We start from the raw sequence: 22,011 nt of genomic DNA, 5'->3' as shown, positions 1-22,011 counted from the left end.
GGAAAAAAAGCACATGCAAGAAGTTGGACAGTACCCAGTGGCTTAGCTGTAGCTCTTGTATTCAAGATAACTTCCTACAGAGTAACTTGAGGGATCTATAGGCTCACCTTGGATTTGACCAACTGAGGAAGTGGTGTGGCTAGGCACTATTGTATCAGAGTCTAAAGAAGCCTTTTGCGTGGTTGAAGGGCTTCCTGGGGCTGAAATGACAAAATAAAATAGTTCAGGTTAAGCATATACAGAACTGATTCAGCCACTCATCTAGTTTTTGTGCATGTGTGTCCTCTTTGGGATTTCACAGTCATCTACTGAAGTAGTGTTGCAGCTGTAGCCAGAAGAGTTGATGATCTGAGAAATTGCACTGGGACACTCAGCTTTCTCAGTAAAGATCATTATCATCTTGTGCTGAATGCTGGGACTCAGGTGATGGTCTGCCCATAGCCAGAGAGAAATGAAGTCATATTTCGTAACACCCACAATCTTGTGCTGACCAATGGGGCTTTGGAATGGAGAGGAAGGAGATGGGTGGGAGAGATGCTCTGTAAACCTCCTTTTGAAATTGTACAGCTGCAGCGACAAACTTGCAAGTTCAGAGGCAGAGCGGGTTATAGGAAGTGTTGTGATGGGTTGTGGATCTGAGTTCTAATTCCTGCAGAGTGTAGCTACCTTAGGGTAGTTTAGGGGTGCAAACCTGGCTGCCTAAAGGATTATCAGTGGGGAAGTTGTTTTATGCTCCTGCACATAAATGCTTTTCTAAGACAGCCTGCATGCCTTTCAACACCTAAACCAGTTTATGCTTATGCTACAACTTGTTTTAAAATTATCTTGCCATATGGTTATGACAGAAGAGATTAAATATTGCCACACTGAGTGTAATTAATATCCTCATTATTTTTACTATATTAACTATGCAGTCTACCTTTTAATTAAAATGAAAGTAAACCAGTTGCAGTGGAAACATTTTGCTCACAGTGCCAGAACAGAATAGTAAATACTTATGAAAGTGCCATCAAATGCACTTTGTGTGTTGCATGCTTATATCGGTTATGTATGAAAACTGTTGGAAAGCATTACAGTTCTTTTAAAAAAAAAAAAACCATAAAATTTGACACATGGAAAAAGAGTGGTTAGTATCTTGTTACAAATATCTGGAAATGAAATGTAAACACAGGTGCTTTTATTCCAAGAATTGGTCTTGTTCTCATTTGCATCAAGTATTTGAACTTCTGTAATCTGACTATAACAAGCAATCAGGTTTTTTTCCTGTAAAATTGAGAAACGTTTTTCTGATGGTAGACTTAGGAAATACTACCACTCTAAAATGAATACATTTGTTGCTACAGTTGCATACTCTAAAGCTGAACAAAGGCCTTGGTGTTATACTGCAGTACTTACTCTTTCTCGTTGTTAGTACTATTTATCTAACAATCAGAATGAGATTGGAAGGTTTTCTGGGCAGTGCCATGTCTCTTGCACATTTTCTAGAGTATCTACTACACTTTTAAGTAAATGACTGAAACTCTCAGCTTCTCAGGCAAGAAGCTCATTTGAAGTTATATGAAACCAGAGATTATTTGTTCCTTTTCAAGTAAACCCAGATAACTGGGCAGAGGAGGAAGAAAATATGTGACTAATACAGACAGTGGAAGTCTGAAGAAGACCCTGGTTTGGAGAGACCAGTTATGTTTTGAAGTAGGTTGAGGCAGGTAGGCGTTTCGTTTGTAAATTTTCCTGGTTTATGGCCATTTATTTTTTATTTGTAATACTCGAATATTATTTTTTTCCTATGGAAGAAGCAGGCTGCTTCTAAAAACTTTTGATTTGTAGTACTATTCAAGCTAAAAGAAAAATGATCACCCCGTTAGCTGCTGCAGTGCTACTAGTTTGCCAGTTGGCAAGGAAGGCTTTTTCCCCTCTTATATATTACAAGAAGTGAAAGGCTGAATAAATGGTCGATTGTATGATGTTTGAGTAAGAAGCCTGTGAAGGTGTTATAAATCATGTAATTGAAACAATGTTTTCTGACAATTGTGACTTTGTTTTTGTTCTTAGCCTCTGTGCTTATGGAAAAGCATAATTTGATTATACAGTACATTAGTTGTGGATTTGCATTGGTGTCTAAAGCTGTCGTGGTTTAGGGCTGGGCTGGCCACTAAATCCTGGACAGATGCTCTCTATTAACCCCTCTCCCCTCCACAGAAGGGAAGAGAAAAGAGAATAAGGGAGAGAGACTTTACGGGTTGGAAAATAAACTAACAGATTTAATGAAACAATAAGACTAATACTACAGGATGATAATGTAAATAGGAGAATAATGAAATATGTACAAATATATACAAAACCAATATAAAATCCTCCCCCCAATGACAAATACATCACCAGAGGCTCTGTGGAGCCGGGCACTGGAAAAGTCCCAGACCAAACTCAGCAGCAGGTGGGAGCAGGATGCAGGACACACAAATCAGGATCAGTGGCAGATGAAGCAGCAGGGTTCTGCTCAGACCTTGACCACTGCAGGATTGAGACGGACAGAAGGGTCTGAGATGGAAGAAGGGATCGAGACTCTCATGATCTCTTGGTTTTTATACCGAGTATGATGTATATGGGATGGAATACCTCGTTGGTCAGTTTTGGGTCTGATTCTCCCCCCATAGGTGCAGACATGGCACCCATGATGAGACAACTGACCTTGAGCATATCTTCTAGCAGCGCTGTTTGGGAAAAAACATGCTGCTAGTTTTCAGCAAGTTCAGCCACTTAAAAGAGACTGAGCTGAAAAGTAAAATCACTTAATAGAAAATGAGTTCTATTTAACTCAAACCAGGACAAAAGCTAATAAACTCTTATCTATCATCAGAAGAATCAGAAATCAAGTCAGAGATAGACTATTGCAATTTTAATGGTAACAGCTTTTCCAGTAAGGTGTCACAGCCTTGAAGATCATGATATTTTTCTATTTTTCCTTGCAAATTGCTGAAAAAAACAAATAGATCTTTAAAGTTACAGTATTAGTTTGGAAAGCATTTGTAACAAAAAAAATCCTAAGTGGGTGTAATTAATATTAGATTGTTGTGAATTTCCAGCAGCTTCCAAAAATATTTCTTTGTTTTGTGCTTTGTTACTCGGTCTGTAGCTTGGTGGTCAGCGTAGCCTCTTCAGAGTTTGGAAATGGTCTCATATTGACTTTTTTTTTTACACTGCTACATGTATTGTTTGTCTGCTTATGAAATTCTTACCAAGATCAGTTCCAGATGCAAGTTTATATTTTTCAGTTCTTTGCCTCACCAGTTGACACTTTGTAGCCTTTTTCTAGGTTTGTTGTATGAGATGCTGAACACCTGCAAATTATTTATATTATCAATTAAGTTTGGCCTTTTGAAATTGGAGTACATAGCTGCCACCTGCTATTTAGTATGTTAAAGTGATTTGGTTTTGTTTGCAAACAAATGCAAGAGTAAGCTTAAAACTGAATGTTTTGGGCAGAGACCTTTCATATGGAATTAGTTCTAAAATGTGAGTGAGAGGCTCTAAGACCACAAGCAGAAAATTGCATGCTAGTGCTCTTGTATGCTGTGTTACTGCAGAAGAGGAGATATGGGAATGGAGGATTTGGGCTTTTTTTTTGTCAAGGTGCTGAGTAAGATTTGTGAATTGTGAAAAGGAAATACTTTCTTTAATTTTCTGCTTGACTAATTGGGACTTTCTTAGAAAGTGCTTCAGCATTACCTGGTTCAAGTACAGATATTATCTCTCAGTAAGAACAAGGTTGTGACAAAGGATTAGGATGCTGTAACAAACAAAGGTAACTTTTCAAGCATTTGAAGCAGGAGTAACAGCTGAAGGGGATGACTTGTACAGCTCTTGGAATAATACATTACCATTTATTTTGTTTAATTTTGTTTTTCTTCTATTTGCTATTAAGCTTCTCGTTAGAATCCATTCTTTAACTAATGAAGACTTAATTCTATTCAGAGCTTTTTTTACCTTGAAACTGGAGTCTTACTTAAACTCAGTCTCTTGATTAACAAATTATCAGAGCCAAATGTTTAGAAGTATCAGTGACAGAAGCCATGCTTTTTATATGGAGCTTTGGGAAGTGGAGGGAGAAATGTTATTCTCCCTCATTTTTATGTGAAAAGTACCATCAAACATAAAGGCAATTCAAAAGATACTCTTAACTCCCTACCAAAAAAAAATAAAGTTGTTAAATATTGATGCTAGACAGTTTCAATATTACTACCAAATATTTACACTTTTTTCTTTTTTGTCTGTAACTCCCGAAGTATTTACAGAAGAGATGGGCTTTCTTATCTGCAGACACAGGTATCAGGAAGAGAAATCTTTTGTCCAAGGTCATCCTCCAGGCCAGCAGCAGAGCTTCAGTTTGGATCAAGTCTGCCAACTCCTAGTGCAGTGACTAACCAAAGTTTCCACCACCTTTTTGGCTGTAGTGATTGTAGTTTATGAAGCATCCCTAGGCTGCATACCACCACCACATCATGTTATTTTTCTACATCTCTACCTAGCTGCTAGCGTGCAGGATGAGTATGGCTGATTTTTGGCTGTTTGGTGCCCAACCTGTATGATATCTTCACTTGGGAAAAAACAAACCATAGGATAGCTGGAATGGTTAAACCATTCTGAACTAATCATTAGGCTAACTGCTTTTATTTAGTAAGATCTATTATAGTTGCCAAATTTATACTTAATAAAATCACTTCATAAAACTAAAATTTATATTTAAAAATTAGAGTAGCTGAGGTTGGAAGTAAACTCTGGAGAACTAGTCCAACTCCCCTGCTGAAAGCAAGGTCAGCTGGAGCAGAGTTGCTCTTGGCATTGTCCAGTCGAGTTTTGAATATCTCAAAGCAGAGAGACTTGATAAACATTCTAGGCAACCTGGTCTGGTGTTCGACAACACACCCAGGAGAAAAAAAAAAAGAATTTTTATTTTGTTTAAGTGGCATTTCTTGTATTTCAGTTTGTGTCCATTGCCTGTTTTCTGTCACTGGACGCTACTGAGAAGAGTCTATCATCCTTGCTTCCTTCCAGAAGATATTGGTACGCATTGGTAAGCTCCCCCCCCAAACCTTCTCCTCTGAGGCATTTTCAGCAAGGACCTCCAGATCTTTTACTGCAAAGCTGCATTTGAGTCAGACAGCGCCCAGCCTGTATGGATGCATGGGGTATCTGCGCCAGGCTGCATCTCCTGTCATGAATTCCTGTCTGCCCCTGAGTAGTAATGAATTTCTTATTAAATGCTTTTCTGTAGATTCAAAATCTTCAGCTGAGGCCCATTTTTCTTTACAGAATTTTGTCTACTGGTAGATGCTTCAAAAAAAATCTAGTACTCTAAATAAGAGCATCCATAGCTAACATTTTGATAAAATTCTGCTAATGAATCTAGAGAGTCTGATGAACTGCGACTTGCAGGGTTCTAGAAACTAAAGAACATTGTAGCTCATGCAGCACTTAGAAGAATTTATTAAACTGGACAATCCATGGGGCTTTTAAAATTATAAATCTGGATACCCCCCCTCTACAAATATTCTAATTTTAGGAAGGAATGAGGGATGTTGTGGAGATGTTGACAAGTATAAAAGATGAGTGTGGGTAAAGCACATGGCTTGCTTCCTCCTTTTGTTTGAAAGATAGTATATGGTCTTTGATGAATATCGTCTTGGGAAGGGAGAAAGATTTAATAAAAAAAAAAAGGACTGAAAACTTGTAGCAAAGAAAGGGTTCTGAAACTTTTTACTTCAGCTTCCCTTTTGGAAGCACCGCAGTGAGAGTCCTAACCAGTATTACTGAAGACTCAATGTTAAATATTAGGATTCTTTTCTAATAGCAGTTGTTACAGTTTTTCTGCTTAAGGTTCTCATGTCTTGCTATTATATGAATCGGGATAACCAGCGCATTGGGATGATTGATCAAAATTGCTCGGTCACCAGCTATTTTGAGTGAAACAGAGCTAAGCAAGAATGCTGAAACTGATTCTAACATATCTGACCTTTTGTGAACCATTAGATAAAATCTGTTTCATGGGTTCAGCTTTTCTCGGATGGTTACTCTGTGTAAGCTTGTGTTCAAGTCTTTAACTCTGCTTCTGAAAGGTTAGAAAAATATTACTTTTAAAGTTGCAATATTCATCCATAATATCTGAGTAAGTATAAATCAAAGATACAAAAGGGATGCGTTTGTGTGCTACCTTCTGGCTTTCATTTTCAAACTAAAGTTATTCTATGATTTGTGTAATGTAGTTGTATCTATTTGCTACATAATTGACCCTGCAAAAGAAATTACCATGTAATGTTGTTGCTGTATTCCGTATGTTTGGTGATAAATTAAACAGAACTGCCCCTTCTTGAATTTATGGTTGGGCATTTTGTTTCAGATAAGAGAATTAGGTACTGAAAATATTGTGGTCATTTTACATGTGGTCATACTTTACGAATAAGTAAAATTTATTTTTTTAAGGAGCAAGTAATCTGATCCACTTGTCTTGCACATAATGTATAGCCCATAAAAGTTAGATGCTGTCCTGTAACTGTAAAATAAATCCAGCAGAGCTGCTTATTTGTAGAAAAAGCAGACTTCTGTTTCAACTGAAAACAGAATCACAGGATGGTTTGGGTTGGAAGGCACCTTAAAGATAATCCAATTCCAACCCCCCTGCCGTGGGCAGGGACACCTCCCACTAGACCAGGCCTACTTGAATCCTTGTCCAACCTGGCCTTGAACACTTCCAAGGAGTGGGCATCCACAGCTTCCCTGGGCAACCTGTGCCAGTGTCTCACCGCCCTCACAGTAAAGAATATCTTCCTAGTATCTAGACTAAATCTACCCTCTTCCAGTTTAAAACCATTACGTCTTGTCCTATCACTACCTGCCCTTGTAGAAAGTCCCTCCCCAGCTTTCTTGTGGGCCCCCTTCAGGAACTGGAAGGCTGCTATAAGGTCTTCCCGGAGCCTTCAGCCTTCAGGCTGAACAAACTCAACACTTTTAGTCTGTCTTCACAGAAGAGGTGCTACAGCCCTCTGATCATCTTCATGGCTCTTCTCTGGAGTCACTCCAGCAGCTTATGTTGGGGGCCACAGAGTTGGACACAGTATGCCAAGTGCGGTCTCACCAGAGCAGAGTAGACGGGCAGAATCACCTCCCCTCGCCCTGCTGGCCACACTTCTTTTGATGCGGCCCGAGATGTGTTTGGCTTTCTGGGCTGCAGGTGAACATTGCCAGCTCATGTTGAGCTTTCATCAGCTGACACCCCCAAGTCCTTTTCCTCAGGGCTGCTCTCAAGCCATTCTCCAACCAGCCTGTATTTGTGCTTGGGACTACCTTGAATCATGCAGGACCTTGCACTTGGGCTTGTTGAGCTTCATGAGATTCGCATGGGCCCACCTCCCCAGCCTGTCAGGATCTCTCTGGATGACATCCCTTCCTTCTGGCACGTTGACCATGACTGTGTGTGTTCAAACATGAATAGCACTGAACTGAGAGTAGCTGATGCTCTATTCCCCTGTCTCTTGTCAACAGAATATGCTTGGGCATTCTTCCAGAAAATTCTGAGAAAAACCTGCTAAAAGAGGAAAACCAGACCTATGAAAGCTGTACTTTGTGTCTGTGATACTTTTTCATGTGTGTAGGCTTTACTCTTCCATAGTGCATTTACATTCTAATAGCATGTAAAGGACTTTCATGAGAGCGAGTTTGCTAAGCAAGGAATTGTACAAATCAATAATGAAGTCCCTTCTTTAAGCAGTTCGTAGTCTAAAGTGGGAAAGACGTGACAAATTTGTCATGTGCTTGTTTTGTAACAGCTGGATTGTGTGGGCAAATGGAAGGGATCTTCTAGGCAGATTTTCTAGATGATGTGCTGTCTTCAGTCAGGCATTTCTTGTCTTTATTATTTTGTTTTTCATTTTGATATGGTTTGTCACTATTTGTGTAGAAACCCACTATAAATTTAAAATACTTAAAATAGAAGTTTTGAAATAGAATTTCATTCTCAAGTCAGTTATTAAAAAAAATCAAGCCCCTAACTTAGGTTTTCGCCGAAGCTTTTTAGAAATTTTTGGGCATTTCTGTCCTACCATATTTTGGGGTTTAGGCCAGAAATTCCAGGAATTCATAGTACGTGTCTGTGGTACTTACTGTATGCATTTTGTTATCCATTTTTATCAATCCATATAGTATTGTATCAAAATACTTAAAATGAGTAATTGCCAGGCCATTACTGCAAAATCTTATTCCTTGGGAATTGGGGGCCTTACAAAGGCAAGAGAAAAACAGTTTGACTCTTGCACAGTTTGTTTTCACACTCTGTAGGTGGTATGCTGTTGTTCTGAGAAATAGCTGTTTCTTTCCCTGGCTGCATAGAGAGGGAAACAAAATTTTAGGAGTCAGCCTGTGTCTAGAAAGACATAGGACATTCTACTTACAGCACATGGAAATAATGAAGCATGTGAAGTAATATCTGGGAAGATGATACAGATTGTAGTGCATCACTTCTTGTAGTTGGTGGGATCATATAAATTGCAGTGAAAATATCTTTAAAAAGTGAGTTAGGAGTTTGGTGGCCCTATTATGCTGAGTTTTGATGAGTCTTGGGTACCAAGAAAATTCCAGAAGAATATGAACCCTGACTGTAACACTTTTCCAGTTGTATCTCCCTAGCCTAGTTAGAACTCAGCCTCATTTTTGGTATACAGTGGAAAAACTCACCGTAGATTTGACCAAAAATTGAGAGAGGAATATAGCTGATAGTTGTGTTTTTGTGGAACATAAGTGATCAAACAATATTATTTTCTGAGATTAAACAATCTGTTGGCTTTTACCAACCAAAATTACATGGTTCTACTTAAACATTAACCTCTAACTAATATACTGTGCATTATATTAGTGCATGTTAAAGGGATTCAGTATTGGTTAACAGTTGTTGCAGCGATCAGCAGGTAGACCCAATATAATTCCTTTTTTAATATATAATTATTTTTTAAGTTTTTATGTCTTTTTTAATTTAACGCTTTGTAAATCGCTGCTGCAGAAGTCACTGGAAATAAAAGTTACAGATGACACTAAGAACTGTGGTGGTAAACTACTGTGAAGACAGGGCACTCCTCAGCAAGTCTGAATAACATAAATTGAGATGTGTTCAAACGAGGTTAACTTTACAGATTAGTTTTATGTGGATAGATACACAGGACAGGAATGCTACAGGAAGAGCTGTGGGCTGGAGTGTGTACTCCCAGAAGAGGATGTGTAGGTGAAATGGGTAAGACTGTGTAAGATTCTTACCTGATACTGTGTCCAAAAGGCTGTTACAGTGACCTGAAATGGCACTGAAAATGGGAGTCATAAAATTGTAAATTGTGTACAGCTTTGTGTACGTTTTTAATGCTGTATGTACTTCTGGTGTCTACATTTGAAGGAATTTAAACAATGAAGAATGTGTGGAGAAAATGAGATTTAAAGAACTACAATAAAAAGATTGTTAAAAGGGTTGTTAAAGATGACAAGTGGTTTTACGAGAAAGTACTGACTGCTGAAGCACTCTTTAATTTGGTGAAGAAAAGTAGAAAAAAAACAAAGCTGAAAGTCGGAAATTCACCTTGGAAATGAGGCAAACATGTTACAGAGTGATTAACCAGTGGAACAAGCTACCAGAGAAGGTGATGATTTTCCATCTCTTGAAGGCTTTCAAATCAAGAATAGATCATTTTCTGGAACTTGGGCTTTAGCCAAATACAAGTTTACCATAAAGGAGTTGAGGAACTGTGGGCTTGTACAACTCTTTGTGTCTTTGGCATGAAGCTCGTGTGTGCTGCAGGTACTGTTAACAGTGAAAGATCTCCAAGGCCAAGGTCATGAGGCACGTGTCCAGAGTGGTATGTGCCTAGTGATGAAGAGTCTTCAAGAGCTCTGATTATTGGTAAGCAGAGTCTCTCTCTTGAGCTTGGTACAGTGTAACTAAGGAAAGTTTAATAGACTGGGGTATAGAAAGTCAGAATAGATGATCCTAAACTTTACTGTGGATCTATAAGCTTCATTTCCAGTTTCCCTATACTATTCTGTGCCAAAGGCTTAAGTGGAAATTAATCCTGCTGTTGGCTGCATTAGCTTCCATCGACGTAGCTGTGGTCATAGAGGACAGATGTGCTATACAGCGATCATCTGCCCTACTTGGTAGTTTTTTCCACTTTTTAAAATTTCAAGTGCCTGCTGATGTTGTCCTTCCACCTCAATGCCAATGTCAGTGTCTTGACACTGACAGATGACTGACAATGTCAGTGTTGTGATCTCCATCTCAGTTTGTTGGTTGTGTTTAAAGTCTTTTAAAGGCTTGAAAGTCATTTGAGGACTTTAAATTGCTTTAAACCTTAGAGTCTTCTGTCTTTTTAGCTGGTTTCCATGACTGGTAAGTATTTGCTAGCAGTTCTGTGGGACTGCAGGTAGAGAAGCAAGTGTGTGTTAATGGTTTACATGTTAAGACAGTACTATAGAAGGTAAATAAATAAAAAGGTGTGGAAAAATGTTTTCAAGCAAGTCAGCAAAAAGACTCTTAGGAATTGTAAAAAAATTTACTGGTACCTTTTACCTATCCTCATACTAATAATAATAATTCTGATTTTTCTGGGTTATAATGTATCCTAATGTTCTCTGTTTTGATGGGGACAGCTTGGGCTGCCTTGCAAGAAAGTTCCTTCTTTAGAACAGAAATAAACTAAAAGCATCACGAATGTTTATGCTTACTAAAATATTTTTATTTTCAACATAGAATGACCACTTTTAGTTTTTGCCTTTTAGAAAAATCAGTTCGTACAGAACAGAGCAAAAATAAATACATCTGTTCTGCATTTGGTTTTAATTTACTTTTTTAGCAGAGATCATGCATCAACTTCAATCTCTTAACAGCAAAAAACCAATCAAACGTGAAGACAGGCTGTGAGACAACTTGGAGTAGTGGGGGTGTATGAAGTACCCTTTGTTCAACATCTTACAGTTCCTTCTGTTATTTCTTACTTCAGTAGAGCTTGATACATCACTTCTGAATCATGTCACGTTCTTCATTTAGGCAAGAGTGCTGTGTGATGAAATGGTTTGTCACAACCCTTCCTTTCTTAGTTAAAAATAATGTAGAAATCTCTTGTGCTTCAGCTTCTATAAATGTCAGATAACCCTGTGACTCCACTCATACAGTGGTACTATGAGGAAGCTTCTATGAGCCAAGAAGCTTTTGCAGCTCTCTAGCATCATCTCCACACTCTCATCTGTCATTTGCCTCATGGTGGGGGAAAAGGTGACTTCAGCAGAGGGTTCATGGTGGGTCATTGGTATAAATATTACTCTTAAAAGAGAGAAAGTGCTTTCAGTGCTCATCTGAGCAGTCCAGCAGTCTTGCTGAGTGCATTAAGTGTACTTTGTGAATAAAACACTGCTAAGTTTCTTAGAGGGCAGACCTCAGAATGGATGGTTCAAATGACAAAATAGATGCTATCAGAATAAATGTTACTGACAGGGCTTTATAAATTGTTTCATGTCCTTCTGTTTGCATGGCTAATAGAGCTGGTTTTTGGTTTTTTTTAAAATATATTACTGTACAGTCAAAAAGAGGAAGTGTTTTCATGTGTTAATGAAAGACTGGAAAACTAATATCTGAAGTGATCATAATAAACATCTTGAAATCTAATATGTTTAAGAAGTACTTTCACTAACTTCCCTTATATTTTTTGACTCACAGCTAAAAATCACAGCACTTAAGATGTAGGCATCCATTTCAAACTTCAGATTTCTACTTGGAAAATAGTAACTAGAACTTTACATTATTAAATTCAGCTCTCTTACCAGTTGTGGTTGCTCCTCAGTGTTAACATCTTGCTATAAGATGAAGTTGTTATTACTGTTCATTGTTCTGATGACTTAAAAAGTTAATTGCCAGCAGGTAGCAGTTTATAAGTGAATTACAGTAACACCTTTCATATATTTCATATCTTGCACTCTCTGTAATGGAAAATTATTTTGGATTGGGATCTATATGCTTAAGCTAATTATTTTTTTTTCTGAGAATGTCCTTTGAACCAATTTCATTGTTGTTTGGAAATGGTATTTAGCAAAATTCATTTTGATAGGGAGACATTTCTTTCAGAAAACTATTAAGAGTTTGCAGCCTTGAGGAATTGGTTCCATGTTCAGAATAGTAATGCTAAATTTTCAATTGTAGTTGTTTCTTGTAGAGTAAATTTAAAAATGACACTGTCTGTGTTAGACTTGGTAGTCACTGTGAAATCCCTTTAAAAATTTGGGTCATCGTTCTTTGTGTTAGTACTTAAATTCTTGAACTTGGATTTATCCATGTGTTTTCCATTTCTTACCCTTCACCAGCCTCTGAAATCTTCACCTGTATTTTTCTAAGTTATTTCTTTAACTAGCACAATTGAAGGTATGTAAGCCAGTTTCTCTGAATTAAAAAAAAGAAAGAATTTGTTAATCATTCATACATGTGAGGGCACTAAGGAGAGGGAAACAGAAAACAAATTTTTAGAAGAAGCCCCTGCTGGTTCTAATATATCGGTGTTGACTGTCTTTAGATGATGGCTATGATAATATTCCAGAAGTCTCAATAAACAAAATAATTCAGTAAAACACTTGTATTGCATTTAACTTCTTGTGTAACTGGTATCTTTCCATAGAATGACAGAGCTGTGAATCTGTGTATTAGTCCGAATTTATAATAAAACATTTTAATTGTTATTCTTTGCCTTTCTTCCTAGAATATTTTCTTTCTTGGACATAGTTACTTTGTGTCGATGTGCACAAGTTTCCAAGGTATGTATATATGCTGGGGTTCCTTGTTTTCCTTTGGGAAGCTATTCTTTTTAATTACTTGCAAATTGTGGACTTCAGGGCAATCTGCTTCCTGTCAAATAAACCAGATAGTTCTCTCTGCCTCTTTGATTAGTAAAACAAATAAACAGTGGGTCCCGTTTTGCATTCAGATGTGGAATTAGTTGCTATGTACTGCACTTCTATTTAAAGGCTATGGAAAAGATATCCAAGAGTGTATACTCCATATCTGGAGAAAGGATTAAGCCCAGTTTGGCATAATGGCATTTGCTTTTTATAAAGCAGGCGGCTGTATAACACTATTTTTCAGATGCATTTTCTGCTTAAAATTCCGTGTAGTTGGGTTAATGTGCACCATGTGTCTTAAGAAGTGCACCATGTGTCTAAGAAGTACACCCATCGTTTGCTTGCCAAGTACAAAAGGTGTCAAGTAGATGGACTACTCATAGAGGGAAAAGGCACACAGAAGATTAAATAGAGAAAGCATGCTAAGTAAGCTTTTATGTTTAGCTCATCTTGAGGTTTTTTCTTGAATTAAAATGAAAAATACTCTGTGCCTACATCAGGTGTGTACAATCAAGTGTATTCTTATACAACATGAAGGAACTTTTATAATTTCATGCTTCTCTTCCTTCTTTTTATGAGGACTGAGTTTGGTTTGGTTTTCTGTTATTGTTGGATTTTTGTTTGCTTTATTTAATGAATAATTATGTGTGTAACAATTTCATGCCTACACCATTATCACCCTGGCTTGCAATTTCAGTAAGTTTTGTGACATAATACCAGGTTTTGTTAGAACCTTCATCTAAAGCCTAGAATACAGTGGAATAAAACCAACGTGATTAAGTTGTGTTTTTCTGTCAGAACTACCTGTCAGTTGGACACAGTATGCTTTTTTCCATTTTTTTTTTCCCCTGAGTATATTTGTGTTTCTCTAGCTTTCTTACTTTGTTCGACTTTGAACAACTATTGCTTTGACAGTGAAAGACAACTTCTCAAACTCATGCATGTAACTTAGCACGTGTAAAGGAAAGGACGGATCCTAGCAGTGGAAAGTCAGCAGTTTTCTGAAAGGTTTCTGTTCCTCTCAGAATAGTAACTACTTTTGAGGAACTGTGGTTTTATTGGAAGGAATCTCATCTGCAGCTACTTTTCTCCATATACATCTAGCAAAAGTAACTTACTAGACAAATGTACAAAAGCTTTTTTAAAACTGGGAAGTTAAATCTTATTGTGTCCACATGTGTACGTTACATTTAATTTCTTGCTTTCCTGCATGTTTTATGGGCATAAGTTAGTCATTGAAGTGTAATCCATGTAAGAGATTTGAGACTCACTTCCACAAATTCTGTTTTTAACTAGTTAATATTGTATGACCACTTCTCTCTACAAATATATTTCTTTTTAAAAAAATGCTATCTGGAATTGTACATTGTGTTATGTTTGAGTTTGTTATATTTGAAATGCTGAGAGGCAAATGAAGGGAGCAAGCAGTGGAGGTAATAAATAAACTGTATTTGTTTTCTCTAGGCATGGAATGTTTTAGCTCTGGATGGAAGCAATTGGCAAAGAATAGACCTCTTTAATTTTCAAACGGATATAGAGGTTAGTGTCTGGGGTTTTTTTCATTACTATGGTGACACATTTTAAAGGCTAAATTTCAGTATAGTAATACTGTGAAGGAACAAATGGAAAAGAACTGTGTTTGCCTTTTTTTACACCGGATGAGTATTTCAATTTCTGGGGCTAGCTATGTATCAGATAATTTGCATATATCATATACATACAGGGCTCTAGAGATTCAAAGTTTCTCATTTCCAGAAAGTAAAGATATGAATGGCACCTCTGGACAGAGGGAGATCCTCAGAATCACTTTTAGTATCTAGAGGTAATTTTGTTGCTGGTCCTGAGTCCCTCTGTGAGGGTGCCATCTAGTGCTCAAAGTTCCCAGGTGCTCAGCTATAGGACTTGGAGATTGAAACAATAAAGTGCTGAACAACTTCTCTTACCTCTGTTTTGCCTAGGTTTCATTTGGTGTGTATCTGATTGCCATTTTATGAACATTTGTTTTATAAGGTTTGAACCTTGCCTGGAATGCAGGTGCATGCTGGTTAAAGTCCTTTTCAGCATGTAACGAAAGGATTAAGGCAGCCTTGTCTTCCATAAGAAAAACATGTCTGCATTAATACTATCATAGGTGGGCATAACAAAATAAAATATGACATCTGCAAATGAAGACAAAAAACCCATGGGGAAATATGATTCCTTAATTGAATCTGAACTGGTTTATTATTTGTTGTTTGATGATACAAATTAAATTTAGAATGCAATAATGAATTTACTTCTGGATTTTATGTTTTAGCTTCTTAGTTGCATGACTAAAATCCAGATGGCTTTCATTTAGTATATTTACTAACTGTGGTTCAAACTGTTCCTAAAGCTTTACTATAATATATAGGGTAAGGTTTTTTTCACCTCTCTTTTAAAATTTTATTGCCAACTCCTCTACTATACTGATGTTAAACATGGAGATATTACAGAGGTAGGAAGAAGCTTTTTGGTATCTGCCTCTATCTAAATATGTCTAAGAAGACTTGGACCTTTGCTATAATCTTTACAGTTGCCTTTTAAAAAGCTTGTTTTTCTCATTTGCTGAGAAATAATAAAGAAAACCCCACAGGCTTGTGGTCCTCTTGGCAGCCTTTTCTGTGTCTGAAACCTTTTTGCTATTTAGAAACACAGCACTGGATTTTTGTGTTTGATATGTTTGTCTTATGTGGTACCTAGTGGTGTCGCCCTTTGAGACGCTATGTTTGTAACATAGGATCCAGGAGAAGGAACGAAATTAAGTTATAATCCTCTCCTGTTATAAGAAGCTATTGTGGCTTGGAACAATTCAGTTACTTCAGTATATTATATTTAAGTACATTTGTAGTACATACTCCTTAAATGTATTCATAAGAGTATGTTAAACCAGCAATTATGACAAAAATAGTTTTGAACGAGGTACACTTTCACATTTGGTGTCTAAGAACTCTTTTTTTTTTTCTTCAGCTGTTTTAGTAACATTTTTCTGCCTATAGATTTAAGACAAGTAAAAGCTGCTAATTGTATCTGGCAACTTTTTGCTCACTTGGACATTGTACTCTTTGGTGATGTTTCACATAGCATCAAGCAGTACTTGATCTGAGATTGTCAGATAATGAAGACTTAGGTTTTCTGATTTTTTTCTGTATTTAAGACCTTATGTGGCAAAGTGAGAAATAATTTAAAAAAAAAACTATAAAGATAATGTTTCTAATCTATCACAAAGATATGTGAAGAGTTAAACGTGCCTTAGATTTTCTCAGTATGTGGGAACCAAATGTAAGCTGCGGTAATTTGAAGAACTTGTTTTTTGGGTGACATTGAATTATTCAAACAGCTAAACACATTTGAATGCGCTTAAGTTGTCTTTTTGAATATGCAGTTTGTGGGTTTTTTTGCATGCTTAAAGAAATAAATAGGTTTGGGAAAACTTACCTCATTATTTGTTTCTATTTCCTTTGAATAATGCATTAGGGTTTGGTTTTTTCCTGCAGAGTAGAACTTGCATTATGTGTTATTCATTGAAGACTTTATCCTTACAGTAAAGGTGTTTGGCCTGATTCTGACTAATTGGAAAGCTTTAAAAAATAAATAATTTTGTTTGTGTAACGACTTTCAGTTTATTTGTTTGTTTTTGTGTAAATTCTTCAGAGAGGTAAGATAAACAATGTTACTTATGGACTAAGAAACAAGCTCTGATAAGAAAATATTAACAGGTTAGTGCTAGCCAAGACTTTGGTGTTAGAGGTGAACAACAAAATGTAAGAAAAATTTTACTGTTTGAGTAGAAGTGTTACCATTTCACATAGGAAAATGAACCAAAAAAAATCCACGGATGTGTAACTTTGTAAGTATTTCTTCTTTGAAAAAAGACAGAGAGAAGACAATAAAAGATGCTTTTATGTATTAGTCCTGTTAGTTAAATGATCAGTGTTTGATTTCTTTTACCTTACCTCCCTAAAATTAGACACAATGTGGTGTCTAGCCGCTTTTTGCAGTGACCACTTGCTTTTTGCTATCTTATGACATTTTTCCTACAAAAAAAAGGTATATTTTTATTATCATTTAAATAATACCTTTCCATAATGCCATTTTCAAAATGAATATTAGAAGTACAGTGCCATTCTGCTTACTCCTAATGTACAGCAAAATACGCTTTCAGGATGTAAATAAAAAGCATTTTGTAGCGGGTCAATTGAGAAGTTTTGTTTGTAAACTATGCTTCTGCTTTTGACAAATAATGAGGCATAAAGTCTGTAAGCTTCACAGGATGAGAAATTCTGGTGTGCCCAAGTGTTAGGCGCGCGCACACACAAATATATGCATAGATATGTATATGACGTTGAAGAGTGGTAGGTGGGCTCTGGAAAAATCTTCTGGAGGCAACTGAAGTGGCTGCTCCCACCAAGGTATTGCAGCACCAGCTGTAACCATCCTTATAGCAGGGACTGTAAAACAGGATTTATCAGAGGCTTTTAAACTTACGTGCTGTAGTAGGAACTGTGATCCTTGAGGAACAGGCATGGCTCCCACTCTGCCTCTGGGGCACTTCTTCAGGTTTCCCACACATCTGACAAGACCCGAAGATCATTTTAGCATTCTTAATGGGTAGGTTTTGCTGAGACACAAAATTGAGCCTTGTGTGATAGACTGAAAAAAAGAAAGAGGAATCTAAAGGTTGAATTGAACAGCACTTCAGTGTGAGGGGAGAGTCTCAGATGGTAAATGTTTTTCCTTTAAAGCAGCGAAAGAAATTCAGAGAGGTGTGGTTCTGGTGGGGTATAGCTGGGGCTGGTCTTTACTCCTGTCATTTCTAATTTGATTAGAATGTTATGTCAGAATAAAACTCAACAAAATCTTCCTTTTATTTGATTTAAGGGTCGTGTTGTGGAAAATATATCGAAAAGGTGTGGTGGGTTCCTGAGACAACTTAGTCTGAGAGGCTGTCTTGGTGTTGGAGACTCCTCTTTAAAGTAAGTAAAGTCCTAGATTAAGACATCACTTATTGATGTCTGGACCAAAAGCAATTATTGTTACATTGTTTGGATTTCTGAGTACTGACTAATGATGAAAACAGGATACTTAAGTAAGGACTAAGTACCTTAGTAATGACTAAATGGAGTGTCAGTTTGAGATCAAAGTAGAGCTATGGTTATTTTCTGGAAATGAGCTAAGAAATGAGAACTCTGCTTTTTGTAATGTCTCTTTCATTAGTATTATATTGATAGCTCTCTATTTTCAAGCAGTTAAAATGTTTTCAGACCTGTGCTCTGGCGTCCTGCAATGTTAATTTAATCAAGATTGGTAGTCAGTCAGTTCATAGTTCATCTTTTAGTCTGGGCAAGAGGTGACCCTAGCAATGGGAGAAAGAAAAAAGACTGATGTGATTGAGTGCCTACAAAATTGTGAAAGGCTTGGGATTCTCTTCTTGTTCTAATATAAGAACAGATGAGCAGTAGGAGCATCTTGGGAGTCTCTCAGTAAAGACAGTGTATACTGTAAGTATACATAGTGTATAAATTGAACTGCGCAATTTGTTCCCAGAAGATTGACTCCATATAAGCTTTTGCTGTATGCAGACTGTTTAGCCAGATTCCTCTGTGGATACTTCTCTGAGTATTTAAACCCAAAGATCCTACCTCCAGCTGAAGGGTCCCTAAGCTACAAGTACTTCAGGGCTCAAAGAGTATTTGAAGGAAGGCTTGGGGTATGGCTTTTTGCAGTTGTGCTTTCTTCCGCTGTCACAGGAGACTGTCCTTGATGGCGTTCAGTCTGACATGATGTGCCTGTTCTTAGGTGGGATGTTTTTTAAGCAGCGGGTGTTACATCAGTGTCTTGTGACCTTTAGCTCTTTCTAAAATTTATAAGTAAATGTAACTCACTGATTTTTGTCTGTAAATTAATTCAGCAATTAGTTAAGCAATAGATTACTTTAGTAACCTAGATGGCATCCTAGCTTCAGACTCTAACATTTCCCCAGAGCTCTTCTTGCCTCTAGGACATCTCCTTAACTGCTCCCTGCTGTGTTGCTACCTTCAGGCAGTCCTGTCTGCTCAGGAAAAAGTGCAAATTATTACCATGTCCCAGAATACTGGCAATTGCTGTCAAAAAAGCGGTAGCTCCAACCAGAGTGAACTCTCTGCAGTGCTCCTCTGAGTTCCCAGAGCATTCACACAGGTGGAGTGGAGGAGAAGGGGAGGAAGACAGGCTCAGAGAGAGGTAGCAAATAATATGGGGAAGTTGTAAGGGGGAAGGCAATGACAAGGGTGTAGAAAGAAAGAGTCAGGGCAGTAGGTAACAGGTTTTTCCCCCTGGAAAGTCCATTTCATTTTTGGTTTATGTTCCCAGCTGTGCTTTTCAGGACACTGAGGCTAGAGGACTGCAGTGAGGGTTATGAATAGGATCAAGAATTGTAAGTGGGTTCAGGTATGTTAGTGGCATGTAAGAAAAGGAGTAGGGCTGGAGATGGGATATTTTTAAATATTGATATATTTAGTAGACAGATACTTATTGTGAGTATACAGCAGTTCAGTGTGTAGCATGGGTACGCTGTAGGGGTGATACAGCCAGTCATGCTAGCAGGTAACAGGACAGGCTTAGCCGAGACTGGTGTACCAGCATGTTACCAGTATTCACGTGTGCATCTGTAACAACTAACTGGTGCGGATGGTGGTGTCTAAGAGACCTTAGGAAAGAAGGTAATTCACTCCTGAAATACAAGCAGGTGATACTGAAATTAACAAATGAATGATAAATACATGAGCTTTAAGACTTTCAAAACATTAGCATGAGAAAAGGTAGCATTAATTCTCAAATACTTGTTCTGAAAGTGGCCTTTCCTATGAGGCTTTTTGTGTTGAGTTGTCTTCAGATCCATTAGTTTTGTGGGTGATATTAATTTCTCTATTTCTCCTTCTTCTACATCAACTTTTGTTTAGAAATAGCCAAGTACTAAAGTAAGTATTGGCTGTGTAAGTACTGAATGTTTGTGGCAGCTCTGTTAGGCCATGCCCCATGCTTGAATCTCAGAGGCAAAGTTTACTTTTCCTGCAAGTTATTACAGAGCATAGCATCTTTCCAAGTGATTTGAAGAGTGTCTCGATTGTAAATCTCTCTCTAATATGTGAATTTTGGAATAGCTGTTTTGAGAATTCCAGTGGAAATTCTCACCACTGTAACTCCTTGCTAGGTTTTTTTCCATTGTTTTCAGTCCACACTGGAGAGCCAGGAAGTTGTTACCAGCTTGAGTGTGTAGTCGGATCTGTTAACCACGGCAAGCCTCCAGACAAAACTGTTTTTGTCTGTTTCCTCTGCCCCTGCCAATAAAATCCATGCAGTTGGAGGAAACATGGACATAAAAACAGTGTTCTGAAATGCAATGCAGCTGTAAATACTGCTCTGCAGAGATGAAAAGAAAGTTCATGTATTTCTTCTGGGTAATTAGTATAATGATACATACAGGCTTTTAACAGTATAATAACTCCAATCATCCTTAGAGTTTATACCCAGTAGTGCGCACAGATGCATTTCAATTTTTAAAATCATAAATAACTAATACGCTGCCCACAGGGCTTCCCGTTAGTAGTCAAGTAGGCTTAGGTCCCACTTATACATAAGTATTGCACAGGGTACATTCCTTTTCATTTGATGTGGGAGTGAGCTCCTTAAGAAGACCTACAAAGGCTTCAGTGATGGGATGTGTGAAAACTCTCCCCAGCAGCTTAATATTTAACTAATGTGATATTTAAACCTTGCTGTTTATACCCTTGATGTTTTTAGTTAAGGCATTTGAAGCAGGTCAGTTCTGGCTTCTGTATGACAGATATAAACACCTTGCTCAAATGGTTTTTGAGAGAGGAATAACACTTGATTTCAGGAGTTACCCAAGTGTCACGGAATCGCACCAAAATGGCTACACTCACACAAATAGTGAACTCAAACAAGCTTTTAATCTGCAACTGAAATTAAGCAGACAAAACTTCATTCACCTAAACAACATTCCACTGACATTTAACAAATACAGGTTCGATATGCTGGTTGGGAATATTACCAGACACAGCTAAGTTAAGAATTCTTAAGTTTTTGGCCAAACGATCCAAAACGTGCACTCACTCACTCACCTAAAAAGGGAGGGCTCTCAATCTCGAGAAGTTACCTTAAGTGGCATCCCAACTCAAGAGGAGAGTCCTTGACTGCAGGCTCGCTGCTCCAAGGAGGACCGACTCAAATGAGTCCTCCGACGGGGCCCCATTTATACCCTGGTCGAATCTGATCTGTGGTCAATACGTGGTTGTGTCAGCCCCCATTGACTGAGGACCCCAACTTTCCCTCCTTTGACCCCCACTGTGTGGACCAGACATGAGCTGTGAGGGGGGAGGCAGTCCTGGCGCTGCCAGGGGCAGAAACTTTAGCACTGTCTTTGTCGGGTCTTTCTCAGGTCTTTAGTAGGGTGGGTGCATCTGCCACACCAAGGCAGAAACTTACCATAGCAGAAGGAAGAAGCAGCCACAGAGACAGGTGTATTTGAGATGTACTTTGTAATTACTCCGGTTTGAAGATTAAACTTTCTGTCTGAGATGGAAGGAGGTAGGGAACAGAGCGCTCTCCAGTGACTGTATTACTGCTTGTGACATATATTAATTCTCCAGCTTTTTGTTGCTGTTTTAGGACCTTTGCACAGAACTGCAGAAACATCGAACACTTGAATCTGAACGGATGCACAAAAATCACTGACAGGTAAGTCAAAGGGGTTTTTTGTTTGATGGGGAAATTTGGAAAAAGAAGTAGCTGAAGGTATTTTTAGTGTGTCTGCTGTTTTGCAGCACGTGTTACAGTCTTAGCAGATTCTGTTCCAAGCTGAAACATCTGGATCTGACATCTTGTGTAGCCATCACAAACAGCTCTTTGAAAGGCTTAAGGTAAGAAGATTCAGTGTTTTGTGTTAAAGAAAAGCATTTAAAGAGCTGTTGAACATTTATTAAAGTTTGAAAAAGTCAATGCTGAACTTTCATACTGTGTATCAGCACTGACTATATCCTAATCTAGCACTCCTTGAGTGTAGACTATTTTGCTTGTGTGTGG

The 22,011-nt window shown here is 37.8% G+C and overlaps 1 protein-coding gene across 1 annotated transcript in view; it reads left to right on the top strand.

Annotated features, from left to right (window-relative positions):
- The first annotated feature begins 7,740 nt into the window (after positions 1-7,740).
- FBXL2 (F-box and leucine-rich repeat protein 2) overlaps positions 7,741-22,011 on the top strand; it is a 28,821-nt gene continuing 14,550 nt past the window's right edge. Inside the window, exons 1-6 of the mRNA XM_010179169.1 lie at positions 7,741-7,745; positions 12,771-12,825; positions 14,374-14,448; positions 17,809-17,903; positions 21,598-21,666; positions 21,753-21,848. Coding sequence (XP_010177471.1) covers positions 7,741-7,745; positions 12,771-12,825; positions 14,374-14,448; positions 17,809-17,903; positions 21,598-21,666; positions 21,753-21,848 — 395 coding nt within the window. The remainder of the gene's footprint in view (positions 7,746-12,770; positions 12,826-14,373; positions 14,449-17,808; positions 17,904-21,597; positions 21,667-21,752; positions 21,849-22,011) is intronic.

The sequence above is a fragment of the Mesitornis unicolor genome, unplaced genomic scaffold (assembly GCF_000695765.1).
Source record: "Mesitornis unicolor isolate BGI_N332 unplaced genomic scaffold, ASM69576v1 scaffold24232, whole genome shotgun sequence".
Taxonomy (NCBI): Eukaryota; Metazoa; Chordata; class Aves; order Mesitornithiformes; family Mesitornithidae; genus Mesitornis; species Mesitornis unicolor.
Note: the sequence above shows the minus strand (reverse complement) of the source record. Positions and strands in the feature narration are given on the sequence as shown.